Here is an 18,568-nt window from a genome sequence, read left to right as displayed (position 1 = left end):
CAGAAAGACAGGAGAGGTCTGCTGCTGCCTGATATGCCACCAGCACAGAAGCAGACTATGCCAGCATTGCCCTCGTCAATACTGGACTCAAGAGACACCGTGGGGCCGGAACCGGAGTCAACTGTATAGGTCTCTGAGCTGTCTGGATGGTGCTGGGGAGAGGCTGGTGGGACCTGCTCCATCCCACACATCTGCATTTACCACATGCTGATTCATGCTCCTTTTGGAAGAGGAAGACAAGTCCCCACGGGACCTGGAACAGTCTCGGTTGGTTTTACATGACCTTTTACATGACCTAGGCACACTCAACAGGAAATTACTCCTCTGTGGAGAGGCAACACGACAGGGAGGCCACGGGGGGGAAGGCCCTCCGAATTGCTGCTTGGCATGTACTGAGCGTGCTCAGTAACATCTGCTGAAGCCACTGCCTTCACTCTGCCCCGCATTGTCGGCAGATACAGGCTGTCTTTGCCTCCGTCTCTTCAGAGAGGCACCAGCTCCAGCATGCGAAGCGGCAGCACTCTTAGAACCAGAGGATGACATGGAATCTGATGAGGGCCTCAGTGTTGAAGCAGGCAGCATGGCCTGTTCAAGCAGATGCTGCTTCAGATGAAGACCCCTCACCACTTGAGTCCGTTCTGTGAATGATCTGCAAATCAAACATTGCTCCATGATGGGGGCTTCACCTAGAGCAGCAAGCACTGCGCATGGATTGTTACTGGTGATTCCCCCCCCCCCCCCGCCCTCCCCTTCCCCACACACACGATGGACAATGTTTAAACCCTGGTAAGGGAACACAAGCTCCAACTAACACTAAATCTAACTAACACTGTACTAGCGGTACTCATGAACTATATAAAACTAGAAAAAAGTCACTGAATAAAGGATTGTGAGGTTGAAAACTACACAGAGCTGCAACTCCAGTCATGGGAGGTAGGAAGGAACTGAGGGAGGTCAGGGTCGTGCTGCTTCATAAGCCAAGGGAGGGGCTACAGCCATGAGGTGCGAGCACTGCCCCTCCAGAGGTACTGCTAGGCGAAATTCTCCAACTCCAGAGCACTGGGCATGCACACACCTACGTGGAATACACAGCTGCATCTACTTGAAGAAGATATGGCAGTGTATATATTCTCACTGAGGCTGGAGCTCGGACTCTGAGATCCTTCCCCCATCACTGGCTTTCAGAGCCTGGGCTCCAGACTAAGACCAAATATCTACACTGCTATTTTTAGCCCTGCAGCCTGAGCTGCCTGAGCCAGATGCAACTGACCTGGGCTTTGAGATGTGGTGCCATGGGTTTTACTTTGCAGTGTAGACATACCCTGGTTCTTCCACCTTTACGGTAACTCTGTCAATAGAAATTGGAAAGTCCAAGAGTCTTACATATATCAATTAAAAATTGAGAATCAAGTCCTGCTTTTCTCAGTGGTTAACTGCATTAGTCTTTATTTTCTAGAAATGGAGCCAGGGTCCAACAGTACTCCCAGTGAACAGATACTCCATTGCTTTCCACGTGAGCAGGCTTGGGCCTCCAGACTACAAGCAAATGGCACATTTTATTAGTCAGAAATTAAACTGACTTTGAAATATTAACACATCTTGCTGACAAATGGTCTCCCTTTATTTATTATTTTATGTGGTTTATCAGAACAAAAACTCTGGGTCAGGCATTTCCTGACCAGTAATGACTAGCGAGATTAAGGACGCCCCCATCCACTACTTTGCTTTAGTTCTGTAAATCCTCCAGCCAGTCATTAACAGACAGGACATGCCTTCCCCATCAGGCACTGCTTACATTCTACAGTATTCTACAGTAATGGTCAAACACACACTGTGAAGGCCTTATTAACATGCAATGCAAGTTTGGGGTCCCACTTTTGAGAGGGACCTGTATAGACGTGCAACTTGCAGGCCAGCTCACTCTTCCACACTTTTTCAGTAGAACAAGAGAGGGAGGCAAGTGGGCAACTCACAGATGAAGTCCTGCTCCAAGCACTGTAAAGCTCCACTTTTGCTTGGGACGTCATAAATCCTAAAACCAGACCGGGGGAGAAGTTTACAGACTAGTGTTGGTACAATGCATGGAGGAACAGAAAACTGCACACTTCTCCTGACTGTAACTCCATTATGTGGCAGTGCCTTGGAGCACAGCAGAGGGCATTAACAGATGCATGCTAGATGTAGACATGCATGTACACATAGAAATGCAGATATTGTACATGCAAAATCACCACAGTTACATCCATATGAATGTACACACACCACACTTACATACACAATGTGGCAATGTGCACACCCCCAAAACGAGGGTTACCATATTTCAGCAAGCAAAAAAGAGGATGGGAGGAGCCCCACCCTAGCCCTGCCCCCATCCTGCCCTAGCCCTGCCCCTGCCCCTCCCACTTCCTGCCCCCCTCAGAACCCTCAACCCTCCCCCTGCTCCTTGTCCCCTGACTGCCCCCTCCTGGGACCCCTGCTCCTAACTGCCCTCCAGAACCCCACCCCCTACCTAAGCCTCCCTGTTCCTTATCCCCTAACTGCCCCCTCCTAAGACCCCCCCCACCCTAACTGCCCCCCAGGAGCCTACCCCCTACCTGTACCCTGACTGCCCAAAACCTTATGGTGGGGGGGAAGTCTGGACATTTACAAATTCCCGGGGATGCTATTTTTAGCTCAAAAAGCCAGACATGTCTGGGGGAATCCAGACGAATGGTAACCCTACCCAAAACCACAGCTACTGTACACAAACCGACACCTGCACTGTACATACAATGTGCTGTGAGCCTGTGTGTGGAAAGTATGTTGTGTATATGTGTATCATGCCTATGTCTAGTGTGTATGTGCATACATGCAGTGTATGGCGGAGAATGCACATTTACACACACAGTCATTTGTATAGCCCCACTCGCTGTACACCTGCGCGCGCACACCTCCTGTACAACACGCACACTTGTCTACTGTCCTGCTCAGCAGGCAGCAGCTGCTTCTCCTGGGCGGGCTGCAGCAGCTAGAGGTGCTGCTGTGCCCGGGCGCCGGCGTTAGGAGGCGCAGAGAGATGCCGCTCTTTCCCCTCCCCTCCTGAAATGAGGCCGGGTGTGTGTCAAAACCCACGTGTTTAGAGAGGCAGACGCCGAGAGAGGAGACATAGCTGGGCCGGGGCGCAGCGTCTCCGGCCTCAGCCCGTTTTCTGCACCGCCTCAGCCATCCTCCGGCGTCCCTCTCCTCCCACAGCCTGGGGAAGGAGGCGGCGAGACAGCCCGGCTCATCCTGCCCCATGCCGGTGGTTGGTTTGTTTTTGTTCCCACCCCTGCTCCCATCCCCCTGCTGCCGGCTAGGCTAAGCCAGGGTACCTACCTCATTTTTGTGTGTGTGCCCTAGCTCCTATAATGGAAAACCCGCCCGCAGAAATTTCTGGTGGTGGTGGTGTCCCTCCTCTTCCCCCCCCCAGCAGCAGCAGATCATTGTTGTGTGGGAGGAGGGCAGCAGGGATGGACTTGATCTTTTGGATCTCTTGCTAAGACAGCAGCACACCGCGCAGAGCGGAGCAGAGCGAGCGGAGGAGGAGAGAAGAGACCGCTTCGCTGCTGCTGCTCTTGCTAGATGCAGAGCCTCCCCCAGCCAAGCCAGAAGCTTGATTTTTAGGGGGCTTTTCTTTTCTCTCTTTTTTCCTTCTTTCCCCATTCCTCCCCCCTTGCAGTTTCCCTGCTACGGCAGATGTGTTTGGGGTCCTCGCACAGCTGGGACTATGGTGAAATTTCCAGCGCTCACTAACTACTGGCCCCTGATCCGATTCTTGGTTCCTTTGGGCATCACCAATATAGCCATCGACTTCGGGGAGCAGGTAACTCGCCGGACGCCTTTTACCTTTTCTAGACATAGCCAAATGCAGCCATCCATCGCTGGCGCTAAGGGATAAATTACTGTGCAAGCTGCTGCTTTGCAAATGTGCCTTATTAGGATCGCTATTGCTGACTGTTGACAAAACATCCTCTGTATTTATTAGTCTCTTCCCTGTGAGCCTAGGGTCGCTGATGGCAATGCACACATAGGCTGTATTTGATTGTCAAATGTGGACTTCCCTCTGCCAGAACATCCATAGGAGGAGACTGTAAAATAGGGTGCACTGTGGTCTATAGGTATCCCGAGAGGAATTTGCAGATAGCAGTTTGCAGAAAACAAACAACATTGCTGCTGCTTTGCTCAGTGCATCACAACATTTTGCCTGAATGCAGAATATCGATTGTCTCATTTATTTGGGGGTGGGCTCTCTGTTTTCTGTTTCTTTTTCATCTCATGGTTGCTTTTGGTTTTGAAGCCTCCCTGCTGTGTTTGTGTTTTGGAAAGATCTGTTTACTGCTTGTTTATTATTCATCAGACTTTTTTCTGCTTTCCACCATGAATGTTAAAACATGATCTGTTTTGAACTCTACTTTGATGCATATAGAAGGACATCTTTTTAGTGCACTCAAGAATTATGTAATTGGGGATTACATAAAGAATTTGTCTATATTTTAATTAAAACTACTTTTCAAAAAACCCACTATACAATATTTTTGCTTAATTTGTGGGAGAAAGGGGATTAAAAAAAAAAACCTATTGCAAAACACATAGCAGGCTGGGTTGATGATTGAGAATATTTAAACAGACATTGATTATGGTTATAGAAATATCCTATAGATATACTGCTAATTGCTGCTTGTTTGGGGCTTGCTGGTGTGCAGTTATAACTATTGATTTTGTGATGGAGTGAAGGGGCCTAATTCCTTCCCCCTCATACAGCCTGCTTTATCTTGTTCTTTTACCTCTCTCCATGTGGCGTCATTGAAAAGCTAGTGTTGCTGAAACCTCTTCAGCAGGCAGTGAACCATTTGTAGGCACCAGTCCCTGCCACCTTACCAGTGAAGCACTGTGTTTAGGAAACTCTTACAGGATGCTGTGTAATGATATTGACAAAGGATGGATTAAATCAATGGGGGGGAAAATAGGGTAGCATTCTCTGCATTAGTATAGACAGCAAGAGAGAATCTCTGAAATGTGAAGTGCTAAGCATTTAATTTATAACAATTTACTGAGCTGACTTTCTAACTCTATTTACCTTGAATACTCTTTTTGTATTGCTTTCTTTGTCATCATTTTAAATTCACAAATTCAGATGCCATGGTATGAGAACCTGAGAAGAGTAGCATAGAGAGCACTGGAATCTATTGCTAACAAACTTTGAAATGGATTAAGTCAATTGTGAACAAGTGTGCCCACTTCATCCTAATTAAAGTTCCACACTATTGCTGATATAAAGCTGTTCTTTGCCTTGGACACCATCTAAAATAAGGCTCGCTGTATTTCCTCACTTTTTATCAGAGACCTGTTTACTTGGCATAGTTTCCTGTGTAAGAAACATAGCCACAAGTGGGTGGAAGCCCCATGTAACAAGTGAACTAGCTGAATGCCCCCTAACAACTTTCATCCTTGTGATAAGTTACTGTTCTGTCAACAGGTAATCTGATGCCTTTTAGGCAATTCTTATACATACAATCAGCATATGCACCTACTCCTGCATTTCTTATTCAGGCAAAGATACTATACAATAAATTAGTGAATTTGCCTGTGTAAAAAGTGCAAGATTGGGCACAATTATATTAGAATGGAAAATGGATATAAGAATCAACTATTTGCCAAGATATTTCATTCTTATTTCTCTTTTCTTCTACTTTTAACAAAAAATCTTTATTCTAAATTTAAGCAATAAAAGATATTCAGAATATTTTGATATATACAATTTGTTCTTGTCTCACACAAGGGCAATTTACTCTACCAATCAGTTTTCCATAAATCCCACTCTCTGCCTCCTGACAAAAGAGAGAAAACAGGATAGAAGAAAATGAAGAAAAAAGGTGATTTAGAGGTACAAATGTACAATCTGCCTTATACAAGTAGGGCCTGATTCAGAGTCCATGCCAATCAGAAGAAAGTCTTCCATTGATTTCCGTGCTCTTCAGATTAGAACTTTCAACATTAACAAATAGATCACAGAAGAACTCCTTGAATGTTGAGTGTTCAGTACGCTCTTGCCACTAACATCTCAACCCCCACTTACACTGGGAAAATGAGCATTTGGAAAATGCATGTTAAAAATTATTTATGCAGCTTTTTAAAATAGTGGTCTCACTGCTGTGGACAGGGTCGATCAAGTTCAACACTCTTTGCAGCAAGGCATGCTAGATACCTGGTAGAATGAGATATAGTGACGTGCTTTTGGACACCACCACAGCATGGGATGCCCTTCAAGGGAGTTGGGCTAATCAGCTGCCTCCCAGCAGTGGAGAAAGAAGGCCAACAATCTGCTCACTTAAAGGGGGATTGCTGCAGGGAGCAGAGAGGTTCCTGCAGGAGATTGTGGATGAGGAAAGGGGTCTTCCTACATCAGCTAGGTGGAAGACTTGGCTGGGGATACCTGCTGGGTAGGGAGCAGCATAAGATTGCTGAGACAGGGGCCGGAGGAGAGGCTAGGTGACAGGACCTGGTTTACCTGTCTTCAGTGATGATGAACTGTGTTTTAACAAGTATCAGAGGGGTAGCTGTGTTAGTCTGAATCTGTAAAACACAACAGAGGGTCCTGTGGCACCTTTAAGACTAACAGAAGTATTGAAGGTGCCACAGGACCCTCTGTTGTGTTTTAACAATAAGTGCATCCCTGAGGAAAAGGGAATGAAATACTGACACTTGTGGGAGCTTCATTAATATACTGGTTGGTGAGTTGGTTTATCCCCTCACATGAGAGTGGGGAAGCTGAGGAAGAAATGATAATTTTATTCTTTTGTTGGTAATTCTTATGCACGAGCTTGTCCAATTTTTGAGATGTCATGTCTGCATTTTTTCCCCCAGTGGATGCTACATGATTATCAGGCTAGTACTGTTGAGCAAAAATAGACTTTCCAGAAGATAAAGATTTGATGAGCCAGTCATCTGATCACTCCCTGCTGCGGTAATAATTTTAATAATAGGGCAAAATCAGAATAATTGTATACATAATAATGGGTGTACCAAGGGACAGCTCAGAAAAAGCTACAGTACTTCCCCTTGTGCATTTATGCTTAAGATAAGACTGCTAATATAAATCAGTCAAATTAGCATGAAGGGAAGTTATTCCCTATGGCTAATAATCTCTAAAAGAGGCACAGAAGAATTTGTAGGTCGGATATAAGATTATTGAAGAAAAAGTAGCCTAGTAATATAGACTGGCTGAACAGATGGATCAGTCATTGAAAGAACACTGTAGATCATAAGACTTTTGATACAGCTTCCCCATTTGTTGTTTCCATGAGTAGAAATATTATTTGGGAGCACAGTTTTCAAAGCAGAGTTCTTTCAATAAAATGTAATGCCAGTATTGTTAAATGTGAGGCAAGTGACTAGTTTCTAAATTCTTTTTTGCTTAACACAATTTTGTGGGATTTGAGATATTTTTATCATGTGGCTAAGTATAGGGAGGATAATACAGCTAAGAAATTGCCACATCTTTTGTTTGTCCTCTGCTGTCACTAGATAATTATTTGGCAGGTGATTTAGGAGAGGACTAAAGAACTTTGTGAGCATTGTACATTGTGGGAGATTAACAATAAGGGGTATTAAGTATTTTCAGAAGACTCAATGATTATGGGTGTACTAGATGAACAGTATATTTTTAATTATAATTCTGTATTGTGTTTAGGATGTAAAAAAATGTTACAGTAACATCAGTGAGAACGAATAGTCTGTTCCAGAGCCCATTAACGTCTGTGAAGATATTCTCATTGACCTTAAGGACCGGATCCAGCATTCTTTGCTTTTTGGGACAAAACTGTGATTGAAATCTAATCAGCTAACCTCATCTCAATCTTGTAAACTTTTCTCAGATGTAGGCATCTGAATTTTGTTTATACTAAACAACGGTAATATTGAAGTATGAATACAGAATGATTTAGAAGTGGAGAGAGGGAGAAATCACAATACTAGCTCTAACGCATTATTCCTATTTGCTCTGTTTTTATGCTGATTTATGCTTTCCTAAGTACATTTAACATAAATGTTTCATTATGTTGAATAAGCTTTTGGGGGGCTTTTAAGAATGGATCCCAAAATTTTTTTAACTCCCTTATTTTCTGCATCATGTATTATACCACTACATTTTGATGTAATAACACCACTATTCTCACTTTTCATCCAGGGAGCTTAAAAGCACATCACAAAGATAAGAATAATTATCCTCATTTTACAAATGGAAGTGTTGCTAACTCATGATTTTATCAAGAGTGTCACGATATTTGGTGTTTTATTTAAGGGCCCAGGTCCTGGAGACCAGTGATTACCTGAAAATACCAGCATCTTTCTTGTTGTTGTTGCTTCTTAAGTTTGTATATCTTGTGGTTGCAGAAAAAAAACCTTCAAAGGACACACAAACCAGAAGCCAATGACCGCACCTCCCTCCCCCCCAAAAGTATCATGATTTTTAAGCCACTTTTTTGGGAACTGACTGATTTCTTTTAACATTTCAGGGTTGGCAATACTGGGGAAAATGAAGTACAGATGGGGTAATGTATTTGCTCAGGAATGCCCAGTAAGCCATTGGCAGAGCTAGGAATAGAATGCGGGTCTGACTTGTTGGTCAGTGCTCTGTGCACTAAACTGCCTCTGAGGTGGCATCAATAATAACAATATTTTGGAAGAGTGTTCCCTGGTTGCTAACACCAGTTATCAATGTTGGGACTCCCTACTGTTGTCATGTTAGCACTGGTGTTAACTAACTTCGAGTCATAGAGTGCAAGGCCAGAAGATCAGCTAGTAGTCTGATGTCCTGTGTACCACAGGCCTCCAATATCGCTCAGCACCTGCACATTAAAGCCAACAACCAAAACGAGACCCAAATAAATGAGACCCACAGGAGACTAGGTTATGATGTGCCACAGGCAGAGAATAAAAGGAACCAAGGTGCACCAGTGCTCAAGGTCCCTGCAGTGGGCCTTACTTGCTACAAGTAAGGTTGTATGACACTGTCTTTCTTGAAAATGGTATCAGCAGCCAGTGCTACAGTAGGTCTCCCAACAATCAGCTGAAGCAATGTTATCAACCGTGTTTTGTTTTTTTTCCAACTGTCCGTAGGATAAACAAGACCTGTGGCTGTTACTGTGAGATCTATTACCAGCAATTCATGAGCAGTACACGTGTATACGCACACACACGTGCACGTGTTATGTTCAGTGGCATTTAGGCTTAGTCAAACTGAAACAAGGCAATGAAGGAGTCAAACTACTACTCCCTCATTAACTCCTTCTTGTGCTTCAGGGCTCTTGGGATAACCTGGTAATTTTATATATTACATGTGGTACAGTACTTGGGGTTCAAATAAGTGAGTTACCATAAGAGCAATGAGACCATCAACAGCCCTTGTTCTAAATTTGTTGGCTGCTGCTGGTTTAAGAGGCCTAGTTTTATTTTAACAGGTTTCTCCTTGTAGTTAAAACCATTTTCTTTTCTTAAATGGTGACCAGAAAAACAGAACAAGTTGTGCATAAAATATTAAAGAGAAATAGTGAGACTGGAGAGTTTATATTCCCAACTGCCACTGTGGCATCTTGGCCAGGTTACATAACCTTTCGATGCCACTGTTCACTCATTTTTAAAGAGTGCATAACACTTACCGATGTCACAGGGCAGCCAGGAGAGCTAATAAATTTCAAAAATACTCGAGATGAAAGGTGTCATAAGAACGAAGTATTATTATGATTGACGTCAGTGGTCAAAGACTAACCTAGATTAGGTAGGCCTTTAATACCACGTTAACAGAAATGTGACTATATAAGCTCCCATTGTAATCAGTGTAGGCTATAACTATATACAATAACCATGATTCCATTATTAGTATTGTATCCTATTGGAAATACCATTAGGTTTTTGAAAATATTGCATTGCTATGACAATATTTAATGACAGATTTCCCCCCCTTTCACATGTGTGCATAATTCCTGAACTAAAGGGACACTTTCAGGTAAATTTAGGCCCAAACTTAGTTCAAGAAAACAAGTTTTTACAAAAAGTTAAACAGAAATGTTTGTGATTTTTTGTTTTGTTTTGTTTCACGTTTCAGTGGAAACATTTTGAAGGAATTCCATTCCCCCGCAGGGTTTGTAACCCAAATATTACAACATTGCGTTAGTACAGGTGAAGCTGACTGGAAACAATAGTGCAGTTTACCAATCTATATTTGTCCAAGATGAGAAATCCAAGAAGTAAGAGCTAATCTGTAGCCACTAGGTGGAATGAGCAATGGGACAACTTCCAGAACCCAGCCAGTCTCAAAATCTCCGCTTCAACACTGACTCTGGGGCCTTTCTGCTGCCTGGCAGCATGGCTGCAATTTTCTTCCTCACCTTTTATATAAATTATGGAATTCTCCTTCTGTGTCTCCATTAAGGCCAATGCCCTTTCAGCAGCAGACTGTGGCTCAAATATTCAAATCTCAGTTTCTATTGGGAATATTGCCTAGCTCCCAATTTTGGATATGAGAATAAAGGCATTCATACTCTTAGGGAAATAAGTTAGTGGTGCCAATTTAAAATGGCAACTCTTACCCTTCTTTTTCCTACTTGTATTCCCAGTTCCCAGCAGCTTCTCTTGTCCCCTTGCCAATGTATCTTACTTAAGAAATTGAATTGGGATCCCCAAGCACGCTATTTATTAGTCTCCCCTCTGGTCTGTAGGCACAGCACAGATACTGCAGCACTGCTAAGCACTGAAGGAGAAGCAGTGGTTTAATTTTAAAGTGACTGGAGCAGTTAGCAGCAGTGCTTCAAAGGAAAACCACCATCCCTTTTCCCAGCAAGACTACAGTTTTCAGGTACAGGAGTGGTTGGCCTGTGCTTAACGGCCTGGAGAGTAAACTGGTTTAGGGCTCTCAACTCAACTTTTTTTATTCAAAAATTAAGTTAACAAGAGGCCATCCCCAAAGTGTGGGGTTGTTGGATATTGTGGGAGTGGAAATGAAGGAACGAGCCAAGAGGCAGTTGACTATCAAAGAACTAAAAGAGGGGTGGGGGGAAGAAGGCTAGAGGACAACGGGTGTATATGGTTTTAGTTGCTGTTTCTTTCCTCTGCCCCCTCCCCCCTCCCCCTTTCTCCCCCCCCCCCCCCCCCATTACAGGTAATAGACATAAGTGTGTGTGTGAGGGGGAGAGAGAGAGATGAGGTCTCACCTCTGCACTGCAGGGTACTTAGACATCACCAAAAAAGCCCCAAACAATTGGACAATCAGGGACACCAACCAGAATTCAGTAGGAATTGATTGAGGTCTACAGTGTCTTCACATGGAGAGAGATCTTAAAACCAAAAAAAGCCTCAACAACAATGGAATTCAGTGTTATATGATGTAGGCACTTAGACCTTATGTGCAGAAAGTGGTGTGCTTTTACAGTGCTGCTGCTTAAGTAGAGTGGAAGGTTCTGCTTTCTTGTTGACTTTAGTTACAGATAGATGCAACATAAGGCCACATTTGACAGACATTACCTCCTCTGCAGGGAGACTAAAGAACCACGTTTTTTGTTTTTGTAATTAGGTCAAGCCTAATTGTAGGATTTTCATATTGAAGCTAGTGCCCCGACACTTGTTTGTGAGCACTGATATCTAATGTAGCAACCAAAGGTACTGTATACAGCATTCTTGAAGGAGATAGCAATTACTTTATTTAGGTTTCTAGGAATTAGGATGATATTAGCATTTGGCCTAGTCACTAATAAATTAATTTGTTCCTGTGAAGTGTAAATAGAATGCTTAGAAATGGAAGCTGTTTTAAAATGAAAGGTGGATGGCTTAGCTCAGGGGTAGGTAAACTATGGCCTGGGGGCCGCATCCGGCCCTTCAGATATTTTAATCTGGCTCTCGAGCACCCACCGAGGAGCAGGGTCTGGGGCTGGGAACCATGGCCAATGGGAGCTGCAGGGGCAGCACCTGTGGACGGGGCAGCATGGAGCCCTCACCGCCCCCCTCTGCAGCCCAACCCTGTGCCCCAGCCCGCAGCCCCTTCCTGCACACTGAACTCCTAATTTCTGGACCCACAGAGCCTGCACCCCCTGCCAGAGTCCTCACCCTCTCCTGCACCCCAACCCCCAATTTCGTGAGCATTCATGGCTCGCCATACAATTTCCATACCCAGATGTGGCCCTTGGGCCAAAAAGTTTGCCCACTCCTGGTTTAGCTGTAAGGCAGTGGTTCTCAAACTGTACTGGTGACCCCTTTCACATAGCAAGCCTATGAGTGTGACCCCCCCCCCTTAATATATAAACAAGTGTTTTTAATTTATAACACCATTATAAATGTTGGAGGCAAAGCGGGGTTTGGGGTGGAGGCTGTCAGCTCGCAACCCCCCATGTAATAACCTCGCGACCCCCTGAGGTGTCCCACCCCCCAGTTTGAGAACCCCTGCTGTAAGGCAAGGTGGTAGAGGAAGAGGGAGCAAGTCTGGGTCAATTATGAAGAGAAGTCTGGAGCAGCCATGAGGAAGAGTGGGGACGGAATCTGGGGAAAATAGGCATTAGGGAATGCCAGAGAAGGTAGTCATTAGCAGCAGGCAGGCGGAGGAAGTCCTAAAGAGTAGTCATTTGAAGCATGCAAAAGGGATGTTGGAGGCTCCCACTTTACTTGGCAGTGGTGAGGCCTCACCTGGAGTATTGTGTCCAGTGTTGGGTGCCACACTTTAAGAAATCTTCAACTGTTGCATGCAGTGTTGTTGTAGCTGTGTCAGTCCCAGGTTATTAGAGAGATAAAGTGCGAGAGGTAATACTGTGATGTTTTGTACCTCGTGGGAACACCATACACCCCCATGTTCATCCTTATAAAATGATTGTGTGGTATCCAATGCAAACTTTGTCGTGTTGTGTCTTCGGAAGGCTCATGATGCACTGAGCATTGTTGTTATAGTAATGTTATAGGTTATACTTTCATGTATATAGTTATGAGGCTGAAAATGTGTCCTCATGGCTTAAAGCAAGCCTGGGCAAAAACTCCCCAAGAGCAGAGGGGCAGTTCACACCTCATCAGGGCATGTACGGGACAAACTCAGCCCAGCCTCACAGGAACAAAGGACACTGGCCTAGGCAACAACAAAGGATCTGTGGGACTCCCGAGTGAGTCACCCCCTTCCTTTGGTCAGTTTGGGACTGCGATGAGGTAATGCTCACCTGACTCGGAAGGGGGCAGGGCAAAGCCAAGAGGGAAGAAAGAACATGATAAAAGGGAGAGACATTTGCCATGCTCTTCCTCTCTCTTCCACCTCTATCTGCAGACATCACCACCAAGCGACTGAAGCTCTGATCAAAGGGGAGAGCCTGGCTAAGGGCAGCCAGCCAGCCTGTGGTGAGAAGCATCTAAGTTTGTAAGGGCACTGAAAGTGTTAAGATCAGCTTAGAATGCGTTTTGCTTTTACAGTAACTCTCCACTTAATGTCCTCTCACTTAACGTTGCTTCGATCTTATGTCCCTGCTCCATTACAGAACCTGCTTGTTTAAAGTTGTGCAATGCTCCCCTATAACGTTGTTTGGCTGCCTGCTTTGTCCACAGCTGGCAGCCCCCCTATCAGCTCCCCTATGTCCCCCCAGCGCCTCCCGCTCGCCAGTGGACCCCGCGGATCAGTGCCAGTGGGGCTAACTGGACACTGCAAGACAGAGGTTCCTAGGGTTGTGTCTGGGACCGGAGATACTGGCTAGTGTCATTCAGTTGCACAGTCCGAGGAACAGCTTACATGCCAGAGGCTGTGCGTGAGCAGCCCAGGAGTGGAGAATCTCACAGCAGAGTGGGGTAAGGCTGACTCCCAGAGTCAAGGATTGGAGTGACCTAGCAGATCACCGGTCCAGATAACACCAGGGTAATGTCACAACTACCTTTTATTGGACCAACTTCTGTTGGTGAGAGAGACAGGCTTTCCAGCTACACAGAGCTCTTCCTCAGGTTTCGGAAAGTTACTCAGGCCACGTCTACACTTCTACATATATTGGCAAAACTTATGTCACTCAGGGTTGTGAACCCCCCCCCCCAAGTGACATAGGTTTCGCCAGCATAAGTGGTAGTGTGCACAGCGCTATGTAACTCACCGACGTAGCTACAGCCGCTTGTTGGAGATGGTTTAATTATGTAGAGAGGCTACACGAGAGATCTTGCAGCGGCACAGCTGCATCGGTGCAGCTGTGCTGCTGTAAGCTCGCTAGTGTAGACATAGCCTTTTAGAGTGTCGCAGCTAACTACAAGGTCTAACAGTTTAGCAGAAGTAGTTAACACACATTCTGAGGGATCATTCAAGGTGAAGTGGTCCCTTAAGACCACTGTAATCATAGGACAAAAATGGGGTTTAGTGGGTTAGGGATTGTTGTAATAAGCCATAAGTCCAGTGTCTTTAGTAAGACTGTGATTTTTAGTGATTTCTAGCAAAATTATGAATTTAAGCTTCCAGGCTTGTCTTTTGAAAAAAGTGTTGTACAGGTTTCCTCTGAGGTGAGGACTGATAGGTCAGATATAGAGTGATCGCTTTGTCAAAAGTGTTCATCCACAGGTGATAAGGTGTTTTTGTCTTTTATCACTTTCTTGTGTGTGTTCATTCTGGTTTCACCCACACAGTTGTTATTGGGACATTTAGTACACCGGATGAGGTACACCACAAGTTGTGATAGGCATGTGTAGGCTCCATAGATCATGAAACGTGTTGTATGGGGGGGAGGGGGTGTTGATCATTTTATTAGCGGAGATATGTCTGCAAGTTTTGCATCTGTTGTTCTAGCAGGGTCTGGTGCCATTTTGAGTTGGTGTATCTTGGTCTGTGGGGAGCTTGCTGCTACTGAGCTTGACGAGGTTGGGGGATTGATTGAAGGCCAGAAGTGGGGGTTCAGGAAAAATTTCTTTCAGGATGGGGTCCCCATTGAGTATAGATTGTAGTTATTTGATGATACTCCATATGGGTTCTATTGTGGGGTGGTAGGTAACAACTAGCAGTGTGTGGTCAGAGGGGTTTTAGTTGTGTATTGAGGCAGGTTCTCTCGGGGTATTTAAGTGGCCTGTTCCGTGATGCAATCTACTTCTCTGATGGAGTGTCTTGTTTGGTGAAGGCAGTTTTGAGTGTGTTAATGTGTATATCCCAGACTTGCTCCTCGGAGAATGTTCTGTGATATTTGGGTGCATGGTGGAAGATAACAGATTTCTTGGGGCTGGTCTACACTGGGGGGGGTGGTGTGTTGGGAATAGCATAGCTGAAGTCGGCGTATCTTATTTCGACTTACCTCGGGTCCTCACTGCGCGGGATCGACGATTTTACATATACTGTTTCCGCCATGGTCAGTGTCCAAGTCTCTGGCAGTAAGTTCAGGAGGAGGGTGTGACGTTGTGCAGTCTATATGGTCACACTTCAAGAAAAAGATGGACAAATCGGAGAGAGTCTAGAGAAGATAAACAGAAATGATAAAAGATTTAAATACCTGACCTATGAGACAAGGTTAAAAAGCTGGGCGTGTTTAGTCTTGGGGAAAAAAGAAGCCTGAGGGGAGACATGATAAATAGTCTTTATATATGTAAAATGTTTTTATAACGAGTATGGTGATCAGCAATTTTCCATGTTCACTGAAGGCAGGACAAGAAATAATGAGTTTAATCTGCAGCAAGGGAGATTTAGGTTGGATATTAAAAAAAGCTTTCTAGCTACGAGGATAGTTAAGGTCTAGAATAGTCTTTCAAGGGAGGTTGTGGAATCCCAGTCACTGGTGGTTTTTAAGAGCTGGTTAGACAAACACCTGTCAGGGATGGTGTAGGTTTACTTGGTCCTGCTTCAGCATGGGCGAGGGGGGCGGGAAGGGCTGGACTACATGACCTCTTTGAGGGCTGGAAGAGACCTCATTTCTAGGATTCTAATAGCAGATAAGGGGTGGGGTAATAAAAATGTAGAAAAGGTCAGGAGATAAAACACAGTATTATGAAACGAGCTTTAACCATCCTTATTCTTTGCAAATTTTAAGTCAGTGATTTTTTTTTTTTTTTTTTTCAAAAACATTTCTTGTGCTGATCTTTGGGGCTTATGATTGCAATTTGCTTGGAATCATGCTCTGGAATGCACACTGGTCACACTGTTGTGTGATTGAGTTGACCAATCACCACCCAAGATTTTTAAGACATTATGTAATGCAGCATGTATGAAATGTGGTATTCCATATTATGCTGGTGCCTCTGGCAATATTTCTTGAAGAAAAGTTAGATAAAATGTTGAGTTAGAGTCGGACTGACATGCACTTTCTCTGCTTTTGGACGCCTAAGTCTGATAATTTATTTAAGGGTTTAAAAAAAAATTATATAGATATGAGCGACGTTCATATCACCGTATTTTTTTACTTCTGCATTAGAGATTTTGGTATCTGTTCTCCAGTCAGTGCTTCAGAGATCCATAGGGCACAGGAGTAATTAGGAATGCATGTCTGCATTAACTATAACAGGAGGGATCAGATGCTCAATTGACTACTCTGACAGAGCATTTACTGGAATTTTACCTCATGTGACCGACACTGAGACTTGGTAAAATCAAAGGTCTCTTATATATATTGTCCTATTAGCAGAGATACAAATCTCAGCCATGTATCAAGTAATTCAGTGACATGCGGCAGCTGTGCCGCTATGTACGTACTTTTATTGTACATACAGTATAGAACAGATAACAGGTAACTATGAGTTACGGGGCTATAATTCCATAGAAGGGTTCTGCTGCCAATATAAACCACAAGAGTGAAGCTTGAATGGTTTCAGTTGTCACTAGAAACTCTCTTGATGGAATTATACCCACATCACTTAAAATGTTTCAGATTTTGTATTATAAAGTATATAGCTCTAAGCCTCAGAGGTATCCTCTGTTCCCTCTCTCTGTTAGCACCCTCCCTTTCTTCCACTCTCCTCTGCCTTCTCTCCGACTACTCTGTTTTTCCCCGACTGCTGCTGCCTCCACTTTCATTATTTCTTCTCTCTTCTTGATCTTACATCAGTAGGACCTTCTCTCACTCCAGTAACCTGAAATCTGATCAGCCAGACTATATAATCCATCACACCTGTGAATTACATTGTTAGATGGACTGCAGTGTGTTTAACGCAGCAAATCCTGTGACTGTGTGAAACAGGGATAGTCTTGTTTTAAGGAACAGGACTTGGAGTCAGATGTGGATTCTAACTGACTCTGCCCACTGACTTTCTGTGTGGCAAGTCATTTAGGCCCAGATCCTCAGCCGTATTTAGATATCTAATTCCCATTGAAATCAGTAGGAATTAGATACCTAAATATACTTGAGAATCTGGGCCTTGATCTCTGTTTGCCTCAACCGTCTCAGCTATAAAATAGTAATATGTCCCCACAGGCATGTTGTGAAACTTATTCATTCATTCGCTTTTTACAGATCCAGACTAACACGGCTACCCCTCTGATACTTAGTCATTAGTGTTTGTAAAACATGTTGTAATTATGGATGGAAGGTGTTATATAGATGGAAAGTATTATTAAGTATGAACCTAGAAAACATATATTACACAAGAATTATTTAATCAGTATCATAAACCTGATCCTTCTTTCTGTGTTTTCCTGAATGGGTCTCAAAGAGAATTTTTTGGGGACTAGTAACTTTAGGAAAATCTGATTTGCTGCATAAGAAAGCATTATTGCTAGGTGAAGCTGGAGTGCAGTGCCATTTCGAAATGTCCATTTACCCAACATATCACTTCTGCATCAGTTTCTCTCAATCTGTATTGAGTTTAGATAATTCTAAACCACTAATCAGAGTAGTTGCTAGCAATTGTGATTCTTGCAGAATTGGTTACAGTTAGGATCACTGACAGAAAACTACTTCTTTGCATTTTAGCATTATTGCCTGTGACTTCATTAACATCAGGAAAACATTAGCTCTCTAATCACTTGCAACCGTGCACTGAACTTTACTGTTTCTCTGTAATGTCATCTCAGGTGTTATTGGTAACTTCTTATGTGTATTTGTATTTAGAAATGTGTGTATTTGGGTTTTTTTTTTTTTTTTTTTTTTTTGGTTAATGTGCAACTAGGTCACCAGATTAGGTTTCCTTCTGCTTGCCTGATCCTCCACTGAGGTGAGATACCCACAGGTGTGGTGTTACATTTTGTTGCCATGTTTATGTTCTGCTGCCATGTTTTCAGATAACAAGAAAAAGCCTATAGAGACCGCAGGTAAAAAAGGAATTGCTGGGGTTATACAGAGCAAAAAACCAAAGTCTCTCATGAACCCTAGTGTCTAAGAGAGCCAAGTTCATTCAGCATTTCCTCAATCCTGTGGTCTAATCCATGGAATTAATTTGGTTAGAATATTTCCATGCATCCTTGTATCATCCTAGCTCAGTGCTTTATGCTCATGGAAATATTGCTGATTAATTTGGGAGACACTTACTCCAGAATGAGTCCGGAGCAACTCTGTATATAGACAAGTCCTCAGTTATAAAGCTGGCTAAGTGTTTCCTTGTTATTAGTGTACATTATTGATGTCCACACCTTTTAATTGAACAAATG

General features: G+C 43.8%; 1 protein-coding gene across 2 annotated transcripts in view; it reads left to right on the top strand.

Annotated features, from left to right (window-relative positions):
- The first annotated feature begins 3,241 nt into the window (after positions 1-3,241).
- ANKH (ANKH inorganic pyrophosphate transport regulator) overlaps positions 3,242-18,568 on the top strand; it is a 146,937-nt gene continuing 131,610 nt past the window's right edge. Inside the window, exons 1-2 of one of the 2 annotated variants that reach the window (XM_024209994.2) lie at positions 3,242-3,283; positions 3,698-3,841. In XM_024209994.2, coding sequence (XP_024065762.1) covers positions 3,275-3,283; positions 3,698-3,841 — 153 coding nt within the window. In that variant the 5' untranslated portion in view covers positions 3,242-3,274. Of the gene's footprint in view, positions 3,288-3,697; positions 3,842-18,568 lie in introns of both variants that reach the window. The other variant, XM_024209995.2, reaches the window with a different exon arrangement.

Source organism: Terrapene carolina, unplaced genomic scaffold, assembly GCF_002925995.2.
Source record: "Terrapene carolina triunguis isolate 2854851 unplaced genomic scaffold, T_m_triunguis-2.0 Scaffold48, whole genome shotgun sequence".
NCBI lineage: Eukaryota > Metazoa > Chordata > Testudines > Emydidae > Terrapene > Terrapene triunguis.
Note: the sequence above shows the minus strand (reverse complement) of the source record. Positions and strands in the feature narration are given on the sequence as shown.